General features: G+C 41.4%; 1 protein-coding gene across 1 annotated transcript; it reads right to left on the bottom strand.

Moving 5' to 3' along the window:
- Window positions 1–5477: 5477 nt before the first annotated feature.
- Window positions 5478–13233, bottom strand: setd7 (SET domain containing 7, histone lysine methyltransferase). Its single transcript, XM_061979585.2, has 8 exons — window positions 13068–13233; window positions 9948–10077; window positions 8440–8641; window positions 8147–8336; window positions 6345–6426; window positions 6154–6271; window positions 5925–6082; window positions 5478–5854 (listed from the first exon to the last, which is right to left on the bottom strand). Exons 1-8 carry the CDS (start codon window positions 13105–13107, stop codon window positions 5662–5664), a joined length of 1113 nt encoding a protein of 370 aa, XP_061835569.2. The 5' UTR covers window positions 13108–13233; the 3' UTR covers window positions 5478–5661.
- Between the last annotated feature and the right edge of the window lie 1602 nt (window positions 13234–14835).

A 14835-nucleotide genomic window follows, 5' to 3' on the forward strand; every position in this document is an offset into this window, starting at 1 on the left:
GATGAGTAACCAGAGTGAGTTCCATGTCTCTAGGACCTTCCTAGCCAGAGATAGATGGGGGGTGCATTTTATGGCAGGTGGGAAATGCACCCCCCCCCCCATAACTCCAGTTCTGGTAGTCCGATCATCACATGGTTTTCAGTGTATACCGGGGGGGCTATGATGAGTAACCAGGGTGAGTTTCATGTCTCTAGGACATTCCTAGCCAGAGATAGATGGGGGGTGCATTTTATGGCAGGTGGGAAATGCACCCCCCCCATAACTCCAGTTCTGGTAGTCCGATCATCACATGGTTTTCAGTGTATACCGGGGGGGCTATGATGAGTAACCAGGGTGAGTTTCATGTCTCTAGGACATTCCTAGCCAGAGATAGATGGGGGGTGCATTCTGTGGCAGGTGGGAAATGCACCCCCCCATAACTCCACTTCTGGTAGTCCAATTTTCACATGGTTTTCAGTGTATACCTGGGGGGCTACGATGAGTAACCAGAGTGAGTTCCATGTCTCTAGGACCTTCCTAGCCAGAGATAGATGGGGGGTGCATTTTATGGCAGGTGGGAAATGCACCCCCCCATAACTCCAGTTCTGGTAGTCCGATCATCACATGGTTTTCAGTGTATACCGGGGGCGCTATGATGAGTAACCAGGGTGAGTTTCATGTCTCTAGGACCTTCCTAGCCAGAGATAGATGGGGGGTGCATTTTATGGCAGGTGGGAAATGCACCCCCCCCATAACTCCAGTTCTGGTAGTCCAATTTTCACATGGTTTTCAGTGTATACCTGGGGGGCTATGATGAGTAACCAGAGTGAGTTCCATGTCTCTAGGACCTTCCTAGCCAGAGATAGATGGGGGGTGCATTTTATGGCAGGTGGGAAATGCACCCCCCCATAACTCCACTTCTGGTAGTCCAATTTTCACATGGTTTTCAGTGTATACCTGGGGGGCTACGATGAGTAACCAGAGTGAGTTCCATGTGTCTAGGACCTTCCTAGCCAGAGATAGATGGGGGGTGCATTTTATGGCAGGTGGGAAATGCACCCCCCCATAACTCCAGTTCTGGTAGTCCGATCATCACATGGTTTTCAGTGTATACCGGGGGGGCTATGATGAGTAACCAGGGTGAGTTTCATGTCTCTAGGACATTCCTAGCCAGAGATAGATGGGGGGTGCATTCTGTGGCAGGTGGGAAATGCACCCCCCCATAACTCCACTTCTGGTAGTCCAATTTTCACATGGTTTTCAGTGTATACCTGGGGGGCTACGATGAGTAACCAGAGTGAGTTCCATGTCTCTAGGACCTTCCTAGCCAGAGATAGATGGGGGGTGCATTTTATGGCAGGTGGGAAATGCACCCCCCCATAACTCCAGTTCTGGTAGTCCGATCATCACATGGTTTTCAGTGTATACCTGGGGGGCTATGATGAGTAACCAGGGTGAGTTTCATGTCTCTAGGACATTCCTAGCCAGAGATAGATGGGGGGTGCATTCTGTGGCAGGTGGGAAATGCACCCCCCCATAACTCCACTTCTGGTAGTCCAATTTTCACATGGTTTTCAGTGTATACCTGGGGGGCTACGATGAGTAACCAGAGTGAGTTCCATGTCTCTAGGACCTTCCTAGCCAGAGATAGATGGGGGGTGCATTTTATGGCAGGTGGGAAATGCACCCCCCCATAACTCCACTTCTGGTAGTCCAATTTTCACATGGTTTTCAGTGTATACCAGGGGGGCTACGATGAGTAACCAGAGTGAGTTCCATGTCTCTAGGACCTTCCTAGCCAGAGATAGATGGGGGGTGCATTTTATGGCAGGTGGGAAATGCACCCCCCCATAACTCCAGTTCTGGTAGTCCGATCATCACATGGTTTTCAGTGTATACCTGGGGGGCTATGATGAGTAACCAGGGTGAGTTTCATGTCTCTAGGACATTCCTAGCCAGAGATAGATGGGGGGTGCATTCTGTGGCAGGTGGGAAATGCACCCCCCCATAACTCCACTTCTGGTAGTCCAATTTTCACATGGTTTTCAGTGTATACCTGGGGGGCTACGATGAGTAACCAGAGTGAGTTCCATGTCTCTAGGACCTTCCTAGCCAGAGATAGATGGGGGGTGCATTTTATGGCAGGTGGGAAATGCACCCCCCCATAACTCCACTTCTGGTAGTCCAATTTTCACATGGTTTTCAGTGTATACCGGGGGGGCTACGATGAGTAACCAGAGTGAGTTCCATGTCTCTAGGACCTTCCTAGCCAGAGATAGATGGGGGGTGCATTTTGCACCCCCCCCCATAACTCCACTTCTGGTAGTCCGATCATCACATGGTTTTCAGTGTATACCGGGGGGGCTATGATGAGTAACCAGGGTGAGTTTCATGTCTCTAGGACCTTCCTAACCAGAGATAGATGGGGGGTGCATTTTATGGCAGGTGGGAAATGCACCCCCCCATAACTCCGCCTCTGGTACTTCGGGTACTTTTGGTAACGTTATTTGTGAATGTTCAATTTGAAACTTCTTAAAACCAAATCAAAGGTAGACATCAGATGCATTCATTTATTTATTCATCCATCCACCCATAAGCTCCTTAAAGTTAAAGAAAATGTCATATTTTTAAAATACGAGTATTGGATCACGACAACACGTCGAATGAAGCAGCAAACATTCGTCCTTCTTGATGTCTCTAAAAAAGTACATATAGAGGTTTACTTTGGTGTACACATTCTTTACAGTATAGCTGTCATTTGGTAGACAATACTACATTTTCGGGACAGCAAATATTCCAATATTAATTGGTTGTTTTCGCCTTATCTGATCTAATGACGGCGAAATCATTAAATGCTCACAATTTTTAATTCATCCACAAGTAAAGCACAATTAAAGTAAACTTGGATTATTTCACTTTATGTACTTTTTTATGCCGAAAGAGGCGATTTCAGCCACTTGAATGACGGCGAAATCATTAAATGCTCACAATTTTTAATTCATCCACAAGTAAAGCACAATTAAAGAAAACTTGGATTATTTCACTTTATGTACTTTTTTATGCCGAAAGAGGCGATTTAAAATAGGCTATTTCAGCCAACAGCCGAGTTAGATATACTTTTCGAGACGAGTGATGCAATCGAGTGACGTAAGCGCGCTCCCGCGTCAGGGGGTGCATATTATGGCAGGGGTGCGTTTTCCGGCACAACACCATGGAATTTGGAAATCTTTATGTCTACCTCACAAGCGCACCAGGTCGGTTGTTAGCTTCGGTTGTTATATAACGAATAAATCACATAAAAATTGTTAAATCACCCAAGGTATGTTGATAAATGATAATAAGGATGACACGGTGGCTACCAGTATCTGTATATTTATTATATCTGTAGAGAGCTCATTCAAATTCAGTTCAGTATTATGATTTATTATTTGCTGAATTACTGGAAATAGCCGTTATACCGTATGTTATTGTTGCGCAACAACAACAACTTCAGCTGTCGAACGTTATTCAGTAAAAATTCAACGGGTTCAACATTAGCATGGACCAAGTTGTGGTTAAGAAGGTGGATTTTTGTTCCTTATATTTACCAGAAACGAAGTGATCCGAACACACGACCCGGGATTTTGGGGGACTCCAGTGAGAACCGTCCTCGTTTTCCCGGTGTAAAGCTGCGAGCCATTTGTCTCGTCTCTGTGGGCTTTTAGCACGCTTTGGCAGAACAAAATACGACCTTTGTTTTCCCTGTTTCCAGTTGTGGTTTGCACAACCAAAAAAACAGTTTTTTTGGCATTTTGGAGGCAGAATGACGGGTTTAATCAGCGCAGGTCGACAGGTTAAAGAGTCATGGCGACGGTTTGTTTTCAACGCCAGTCAGGTTGCTATGGCTCGAAGAACCCGTATGTAGCTCAGTTGCCCGGATGTCGGCCCTGCCCCATACAATTTTTTTAATTCCGATATTTAAATTGTGAGTATTGGCCAATACCGATATTAATCCAATATGATATCAACACAACTATTTTGTAGTGCGTATTGTTAGATAAAGTCAAATTAGTCAAACAGAGAATAATGGGAGGCATGAAAAACACTAACCGTGTGCTTTTAATTATAGTGTGACTGCTACTGTTTTTTTGTTGTTATATGTACAGGTATTTATGGAACCTGTTTTTGCTGACCTCTTGGCCAGGTCGCTCTTGTTAAAGAGATGTTACTCTCAATGTGTTTTTAAACAAAGGAAAATGAACTAGCATATTTATTATCAACCCACTGAAATGGATTTATGATGTCTTTAAATTGATGTGGAGTGGTAATTTGTGTTTTGGCAACACTTAGCGGCCACAATAATTCATAAAGTTAAGATTATGACAGTAAGTGAAATAATGCGGACGCATTTGTTACTAGATATTTGCTGATATGCTTTTGTCTTGGAGACTTTGTATGTGTTGGTAATTTGCAACTATAATTGTTTGATAATATTTAATTAACAAAATACTGCAATATTGGTTAATTAAGGACAGTTATGACAAGTGTCTAGCTTGGGTGCTATTGTGTGCTTACCTGTTGAGTAGGCGCTTGCTCCAAGTAGCCGACCATGTTTACTTTTTGTAAATAACTTAACTAAAATAGAAGAAAAGACCAACCTTGTGTGATTATTGGAGAACATTTACGGTGGATGTTAACTGGCTATCCAGCTTTGCACAAGTAAACAGGACTGCTAGTATCGGACATTTTATCACACATTTTACATGCAAGCCAATATAATCCGATACTTGTTTTCTTATATGGATATTTGACTGATATCCATATCAGATCGGGACACCCTTGATGAAAATAATCATCTTAGATCAGGGTTGGGCGATACTGGGAAATTTGGTCTCAGTCCTATACCAAGTAAATAAAGGCTCGTATCCCAAACCTTGATTTCGATTCTTGAAATGTCATCATCATTGAATAATTTGTGAATTCACCCCTAATCAGTTGATTGATAAAAATATAATCTGCAAATAATGTTGTATTAAATCAAATAAATCCCTTATTCCGTGCTACGACGCACACTTGTTTGAGAAAAAATCAATCAAATCAAAATGATTGCAAAATAAAAGAAAATGTACCAAAACTATAAATCTAAGAATGTGGAAAAAAACATTAAAATAACTTCCATTACATGTTGATATAAGTGAAAAAATAACATCAGTAGTCAAGAGGGGGAAAAGTGTGTCTCAGTCAGCAGGAAAAAGCAAGTTAGACGAGAAGAGAAGCTGTGGTCTCATGAACTCAGTAAGGAAAATCAAGTCTTTTTCTGGATGTGTAGAAAATAAACTTTAGTAATCAATACTATTTACATTGAGAGCTATTCGCCTACCCCTACTTTAGATTATTAGTTGGTAGTTGAGTAAATCATTCAGCTATCCTAGGTTCAAATTCTAGAAAATTATGATGAAACAAAGTAAACGTTTCGTTGCCTTCTTTTAAATTTCAAACTGACAAAGATGCCAATAAGATTAAAAGCTTGTAACTTTTTAATCGTACATTAAAAACTTTTGTTGCTTTCTCCTTAAAACACAAAGGTTTACTATTTCCAAACATGATACTTTGCATACTCACATTGTATACTTTTGTGTTGCTACAGAAGATAACAAGTGAGTATTTTTGTGGATTTACTGTCCAAAACGAATATCTGCATCATCAGTAGGCTGTAGGAAGTGACTGTCTCTGTTGGAAAGCATGCAGCTCCTGCTTGTACCAGTCAGGGGCTTCTAGACCCTTCTTTCCAGTCGCCTCATGATCGTAACCATAGGCAACGGTCAGCTCTTCATCTTTCTGCACAGCCTTTAATGTTCGAATGCACTTGATCAACCCAAAACGGGGGTGAACAAACCTGCAAAAAATAAAAACCCGCTTTGTGCCATGATGAAATTGTCAGACTTGATGGGGCTTTTGGTACTTACACATCATATTTGCAGTTGGGGGTGAAGGAGTGGTTTGCCTTGTGACCCAGAGAGGCACAGTATCTCTCCGTCTGGTCAAACGGCTGAGGGACATCAATCACAGTATCCTCATCCAGTGAGATGGTGTTGCCGTTCAAAGCCCAGTCTCTTTTGTCCACCTGATGGTGAGAAGAACTTTCAATCAAAAAGCAAAGAGCCCACATTATTCAGCTGATGAGGTGTTCTGTACCTCTGAGTGTGTGATTCGGACTCCGTTATAAAAGGCCATCACTGTGTTTCTTTCTGCATCTGTCTTGGCAAACAGACCCTGGCCAGCTCCATTGATGAGGGAGTCTGCCACAAACACCCTCAACAAACACAAATACACCTTGGTGAGTGTGGAACAGTTCTGCCTCAAAGTCCTGTATGAAGTTCATTTACTTCTGGCTCTCGTAAGGGTCAGGAAGCAAGGCGTGGGTAGCAATACAGGTGGACGTGGACTTGTCATGTGTATAAACAGCACCTTGAAAAAAGTGAAAATAGATCAGTGCTTTTTGTACAATACTTGGAAAACACTCAACACTGATCTGCTATACTTCCATTGTTCCTGCACATCTTCTGCAAAATGTTTGTCCATTCAGCCAGAAAAAAAACAAATGCAAGGTCAGCCATCAATGGCAGTGTTTCCCATACACACGAGTCATTTGGAATCGCCACAATTGGATTTGGCACTCTCTGTTATTTCGGTGATAAACACATTATAATGAGACTGTCTGTGTGAAGGTGGCTTGTCATTACAACGCCGTACAGTTGATGGCATTGTAACTCTGCTTCATAACACACACCGGGACTGACCATTACTTGCTAACATATTACTGATTAAAGATTCAGCCCCTCTCTCTATTGATTTGTTTACATACTGTAATTGATATGATGGCATAATACGATATTCCATCCACCCATCCATTTTCTACCGCTTGTCCCTTTCGGGGTCACGGGGGGAGCTGGAGCCTATCCCAGCTGCATTCGGGCAGTAGTGAAGTGTGAAGTGAATTACATTTATATAGCGCTTTTTCTCAAGTGACTCAAAGCGCTTTACATTGTGAAACCCAATATCTAAGTTACATTTAAACCAGTGTGGGTGGCACTGGGAGCAGGTGGGTAAAGTGTCTAGCCCAAAGACACAACGGCAGTGACTAGGATGGCGGAAGCGGGTATCGAACCTGCAACCCTCAAGTTGCTGGCACGGCCGCTCTACCAACCGAGCTATACCGCCCCACTAGTAGGCGGGCTACACCCTGGACAAGTTGCCACCTCATCGCAGGGCCAACACAGATAGACAGACAACATTCACACTCACATTCACACACTAGGGCCAATTTAGTGTTGCCAATCAACCTATCCCCAGGTGCATGTCTTTGGAGGTGGGAGGAAGCCGGAGTACCCAGAGGGAACTCACACAGTCACGGGGAGAACATGCAAACTCCACACAGATATGGTATAATATAATTCTCTATTGTATGATATAATTCTCTATTGTTAATATTGTAATTTTACTGTCTGACTTTGTTTTAGTTCATCAGAAAATGTGTTTAATGGGTTTGATGTTGAGTTTTGTGCAGGTTTTTTTCACATCCACAGTAGGGGAGGGATTCATATGGCCCCATTCCTGGCTGGATCTTGCATGAGAGAAAGGCGGGGGGTTAATCATTTGCAATGCAGTCTACTGAAAATGATGGAAAGTGCCACTCTGCATTGCAACTGACACTGAGGTCAAAGTTGGAATTACCAAAAAACACATTTTAAAATATTTAACACTCTACTGCCATCTAACGATTAAAGTGGATAGTGCACCCCCCAATTCATCATGTTTCATGTGTCAGGAAAACCGCAATGAATGAGGCCATATGAATCCCATTCTTACTGTAACTCGTCCAACTGGCCATTTAGGGCTTTCCTTTGAACACTGGGGCATTCATTCTATATCTGTAAATTGTTTGAAATTGGCACATAAAGTTTCATGGGGAACTAGGAGCTCTAAATAATTGTATGGTGTGTCCCAATACTTTTTTATTAAACTGTATGTACCCCAAAACCAGTCTGACTCTGACAATGCACCAAGCACAGGACCGGCAACAGTTAAAGTACTTTTCACTTAAAATTGTACTCACTTTTGTGAGAGCCTATAAGTAGTACTTACTAAAAGTAAAACACTGCATCAAGTGACATGGCTACTTGCTTACTCCTGGGTGTGACCTCAAAAGATGGCCTTCCAGTCTTGTTGATAGTCAGGGTGGCGAGCATAGCTTGGATTAGTTCCCCATCCACATAACGTCCATAAAGAGCTGTTTGTCCGTCAGGGTAGACATACGCTAGAGATTCTCCAGTCATCTCCCCGTCCGCATTCACCATGCCAAACACACAGCCGCCATCCTAGAACAACACAGTATACACCGACACACAAAAGGCACACACATTTAACAAAACTATGATGTGTGTATTTTCCATATGAGCAACAAGAATGGACACGACTCACGGGGTAGTAAACCCAGCATTCCCCATTGCGAATGTTGTCTTTGTACTGGCCCTTAAACACTAGTCGACCTTCTCCGTCCATCTCCTGAGCCGGCCCGTTGAGCTCCCCATCCACATACACGCCATGCACCATGCCCCCATCTTCATGTGTGTAAACACCCTGACCCTGAAGTGCATCATCAACGTAGAAGCCCTCCAAGGTGCTGCGAAAAATACATGGTAGAGAAATTACATTGAAAGTTAGAAAGTAGTTGAAGCTAGGCTCACAAATCCTAATACAAAGGAGATTTAAAAAAGCAAGGACTTTTCCTATGATTCAGTTTTCCATGAAAAAGTTTGCGAAAATGTTGCCCTTGTTTTTGGAATTTGTTCTTTGCAGAGTATAAAGGTGGTGATCCCGGATACTTATTTATACCATTATTTTTTCAATGTAATTTTAAATGTAGTTTGATCACACTGCACACCTTTCTTTGCAGCGAGCAGCTTTTCAACAGTAGGCATCTTTCAAAACACCACGTGTGACACAAGTGCGTTCATAAAATTTGAGCTTTGCGTATTGGCCTGCCGGAGGTCCGCTTTGAGCTTGCGCTGACGTCTGCAGACTCTGTTCTCCCTGAGTATGTATGGGCCTTAACTCACCTAAAACCAGTGATGCGAGCACCCTTTGAGGAAAAAAAAGAGGAAACTTGAGAAAAAAGAGGAACATTTCTATCCGCACTATAAGTGATGCCACGCAAACCCCGAAATAAAGCTTTGAAAATCGTGACTAAATTTCCAGCAGTTGGGTGCATTTCTACACTATATCTGACCTTTATTCTCATCTACCAACCTCTTTTGGCTGTCTCTTTGACACTTATATGTCCCATGTAATGTACCACAGAATTTTTGAGTTTTTTTGTAAATAATATACTTAAGATTATATAACACGCCTGCATAGAACTCAAAAAATGTTTCTAATTTGACAACTCTATGCTGTAGCCACATCGCCTCGGGTAATATATTCACAACTGAACTGTTTGGTTTGTCTTAGAAGACATATCACCTCTCATCCGAGTAGGCTTCTTCAGTTCACGCTAATAGACATAGATCATACGTTGCTGTGGATCGACGACTGCCAGTCCAAAATAGTTGGAATCCCCCACGTTAGCATTCAGAATAGATCCACACTAAATCCAGAACAGATTTGCCTTTTGCTGGAACTTTGCCTTAACACTACATACTTTCAATTCATGGGAACGTTTTACAGACAAAAACATGGTTGTGCCATGGGACCACCTGTATGTGCAATGTAATAAAGAATATTTATTTGGTCTGAATTGTAGACTTTAGAAGTTGTTTTGTTAAAACCTCCTACTGCACAGGTAAGAAAAAGTACACCAATATAATCCAGACCAATTATTTGAGGTTATTTACATTATAATTTATCAAAAAAATAAACACCTGATACATACATTTGTGTACGCGTACATGCATGTTGAAAATGTCAAAACTCTTGTTTAACCAAAGTACCTTCCATCAAAGAAAAAGAATTTGCCCTTCCCATTCTTCTCTCCATGTGTGAAATGTCCTTCAAAGCGATCACTGGATGAGTAGGTGACGGTGCACAGTCCATGAGGTTGGCCATCTTCATCTAGTGGACCTGAACACAGCTTTATTATAACATCTGATTATCAAATGACATACAAAATGACTGGGCAAGTTAAATACATGTTGTCAATCAAATTTGCTAAAAGCAATCCACTTTATGTCAAGCTAGTTGTACAAAACACATCTTGGCTGTGTGTTATATCTATCTATCCATACATATATACAGGTAAAAGCCAGTAAATTAGAATATTTTGAAAAACTTGATTTATTTCAGTAATTGCATTCAAAAGGTGTAACTTGTACATTATATTTATTCATTGCACACAGACTGATGCATTCAAATGTTTATTTCATTTAATTTTGATGATTTGAAGTGGCAACAAATGAAAATCCAAAATTCCGTGTGTCACAAAATTAGAATATTACTTAAGGCTAATACAAAAAAGGGATTTTTAGAAATGTTGGCCAACTGAAAAGTATGAAAATGAAAAATATGAGCATGTACAATACTCAATACTTGGTTGGAGCTCCTTTTGCCTCAATTACTGCGTTAATGCGGCGTGGCATGGAGTCGATGAGTTTCTGGCACTGCTCAGGTGTTATGAGAGCCCAGGTTGCTCTGATAGTGGCCTTCAACTCTTCTGCGTTTTTGGGTCTGGCATTCTGCATCTTCCTTTTCACAATACCCCACAGATTTTCTATGGGGCTAAGGTCAGGGGAGTTGGCGGGCCAATTTAGAACAGAAATACCATGGTCCGTAAACCAGGCACGGGTAGATTTTGCGCTGTGTGCAGGCGCCAAGTCCTGTTGGAACTTGAAATCTCCATCTCCATAGAGCAGGTCAGTAGCAGGAAGCATGAAGTGCTCTAAAACTTGCTGGTAGACGGCTGCGTTGACCCTGGATCTCAGGAAACAGAGTGGACCGACACCAGCAGATGACATGGCACCCCAAACCATCACTGATGGTGGAAACTTTACACTAGACTTCAGGCAACGTGGATCCTGTGCCTCTCCTGTCTTCCTCCAGACTCTGGGACCTCGATTTCCAAAGGAAATGCAAAATTTGCATGGTTGGGTGATGGTTTGGGGTGCCATGTCATCTGCTGGTGTCGGTCCACTCTGTTTCCTGAGATCCAGGGTCAATGCAGCAGTCTACCAGCAAGTTTTAGAGCACTTCATGCTTCCTGCTGCTGACCTGCTCTATGGAGATGGAGATTTCAAGTTCCAACAGGACTTGGCGCCTGCACACAGCGCAAAATCTACCCGTGCCTGGTTTACGGATCATGGTATTTCTGTTCTAAATTGGCCCGCCAACTCCCCTGACCTTAGCCCCATAGAAAATCTGTGGGGTATTGTGAAAAGGAAGATGCAGAATGCCAGACCCAAAAATTCAGAAGAGTTGAAGGCCACTATCAGAGCAACCTGGGCTCTCATAACACCTGAGCAGTGCCAGAAACTCATCGACTCCATGCCACGCCGCATTAACGCAGTAATTGAGGCAAAAGGAGCTCCAACCAAGTATTGAGTATTGTACATGCTCATATTTTTCATTTTCATACTTTTCAGTTGGCCAACATTTCTAAAAATCCCTTTTTTGTATTAGCCTTAAGTAATATTCTAATTTTGTGACACACGGAATTTTGGATTTTCATTTGTTGCCACTTCAAATCATCAAAATTAAATGAAATAAACATTTGAATGCATCAGTCTGTGTGCAATGAATAAATATAATGTACAAGTTACACCTTTTGAATGCAATTACTGAAATAAATCAAGTTTTTCAAAATATTCTAATTTACTGGCTTTTACCTGTATACAGTGCAGGCCAAAAGTTTGGACACACCTTCTAATTCAATGTGTTTTCTTTATTTTCATGACTATTTACATTGTACATTGTCACTGAAGGCATCAAAACTATGAATGAACACATGTGGAGTTATGTACTTAACAAAAAAAGGTGAAATAACTGAAAACATGTTTTATATTCTAGTTTCTTCAAAACAGCCACCCTTTACTCTGATTACCACTTTGCACACTCTTGGGCATTCTCTCGATGAGCTTCAAGAGGTAGTCCACTTCACAGGTGTCATAGTTTTGATGTGACAGTGACAACCTACAATGTAAATAGTCATGAAAATAAAGAAAACCCACTGAAATGAGGTGTTCAAACTTTTGGCCTGTACTGTATATATATATATATATATATATATATATATATATATATATATATATATATATATATATATATATATATATATATATATAGTGTGTATGTATGTATGTATGTGTGTGTATATATATTTATATATACACACCACACACATCCTCAGGAACCTAACCTTCTTTGTTGTAGCTCCTAACCTTAAAGCCTTGAGTCATATTTTCTGTGAATAATAAATATAAGATGTTTAAAAGTTATTGAAATATGAGGAGTTTACTCACACTCGTGAGGTACTCAAAGTGTAAACTGAATTTCCCCTTAGGGGATTACAATTAGTTCATTAAATAATAACCACCATAAACATTATACATATTTTAACTGTATATACTATGCTGATAGTACATATTTGAACCATGAATTGATTTACGTGGACCCCGACTTAAACAAGTTGAAAAACTTATTCGGGTGTTACCATTTAGTGGTCAATTGTACGGAATATGTACTGTACTGTGCAATCTACTAATAAAAGTTTCAATCAATCAAAAAAAACTTAAAAACTTTTGTTACATATTTCCAGGTAGCTTACCGGCGAAATGTGTAGTAATGCAGAATTTATTAATACATAGACGCACTTTGACATTAATCACGAAATAAATGCGTGACACGTGTCTCCTCGCTCGTAGAGTAAAAAATTTGTTTTTAGCTTCCCGACTAAAAGACTCCCAGCAGCTAAGCAGTGGCGGGAATTGTAACATAAGCCAGGCCGTCCTCACTGCCTGTCAGGCGGGTTTCCTACGAACTCGAGTCCGAGGCTCGGCATGTCACCGTGGAGGCCGACTAGCGAGCAACAAGAAAGGTTTGTAGTTGGTATAAAAACCAACCTTTCACGACCTCCTCCACGTCCTCGTCCTCGCTGTCCATCCCGAAGGAGGCGTCCAAAGCACGGCAACGTTCCACCACCTTCGCTGCCACGCGTGGGGCGTCACCAGGACAGGACCATGGCGTGATTGACGGTAGATGGGACGTTCGTGAACGAGTTGAGTCTTTTGAACGGTTCTTTGAGATGAAAAATGAGAAAAGATTCGCAGTAGCGAGCCATTCGTGGGCAAGCTGTTTTATGTGTATATTGCCCACGCTTCTGAACTGGACTGGAGGAATAAAACACAAAATTAGACAAAGTCAAAGGAAACTTCGCAACATTACAAAACCCTCTATGCTTCTCTTTGCTTCTGCAGTGGTCCAATTTTTGTTCCTCCTAATATTTTCTATTCCATTTTTGCAGACAATGCAGCATGGTGTCACATAGGTTTCTCATTTTATCCCATTGGGTTGAGTTTTTTCTTGCCCTGATCTGAGTCGAGGATGTCGTTGTGGCTTGTGCAGCCCTTTGAGACACTTGTGATTAAGGGCTATATAAATAAACTTTGATAGCAGCAAGTTGAAGCATCTGCATATTTCATCCATTCATTTTCTACCGCTTGTCCCTCTCTGAGTCACGGTGGGTGCTGGAGCCTATCCCAGCTGCATTCGGGCTGAAGGCGGGTCGCCACCTCATTGCAGGGCCAACACAGATAGACAACATTCACACTCACATTCATACACTTGGGCCAATTTAGTGTGGCCGCATCAGCATATAAAATACAAAAAATACAACCAAAATCAAAATAGGTCCTCTAATTGCCCTCCCAACTCCAACTCTCCCAGGTCGCAGATATAAACACACAATAAATACATGCAAATATAAATGTAAAAAAATATATAAATAAACTAATAAAATAAAAACACAAGGAGAGGTTGGCGGTGTGGGAATATCTTCAGCGGTGAACTCTGTCTAAACTGTTGTCACTTGGCTGCGGTGACGGTAAGCTTGTCCCCAATAAGGCCGAGTAGGGGGCCCCAAGTCTTATGGAAAGATGTCACAGATCCTTTCTGTGAGAACCTAAGCTTCTCCAATTGTCAAACCCGCAAAATGTCCAGTGCCCAACTGTTATGAGTCGGTGGAGACGCATATGTCCATTTGAAAAGCATTGTGCACAAAAGTTTAGTTTTTTACTCAATATGACAGTAATTTTCTTAGAATCCTGAGATAATGCGAAAAAAGCAATACAAAATGTATTGAAGCATAACTCCTAAACCACACATGCAATATGTCTAATAGTGCCTGTATTAAGTATTACCGGTAATGTATATTTGTGAGTTTGACTAGAAATGTGCTTTTGTAAGGTTTCCAAACACATACACACATTTTAAGGCAGGACTTGAATACTTCTGGGGTATGACCTCAAATTCTTGCCGGTAGGGCATTGTAAAATAAGACTAAAAAAAATTCTTATCAAGCAACTTTGAAAAAAAAAAAAAACTCGCTGATAAGCGGACTTGACAACGCTGGCCGCATGTCTGAAGTAGACCTGATTGCAGACCACGCAATTAAGTGTGTAACTGTGGCTGAGAAGGAGAAATGATGGCAGAAAGATTATAGGACAGTTTATAACGTTAGAGATTTAAGATGATTCTTCTGTAACTGTCAATAAAAAAATCTAGAATGGTCAAATCACATATCAGATATGAACTCTTTATTAATTCAATATTTGTATGCATTTATGCGACACAGTGAACATACATCTGAATCTATTGACTCCGGGGGACCTC

Source organism: Nerophis lumbriciformis, linkage group LG19, assembly GCF_033978685.3.
Source record: "Nerophis lumbriciformis linkage group LG19, RoL_Nlum_v2.1, whole genome shotgun sequence".
Lineage (NCBI taxonomy): Eukaryota > Metazoa > Chordata > Actinopteri > Syngnathiformes > Syngnathidae > Nerophis > Nerophis lumbriciformis.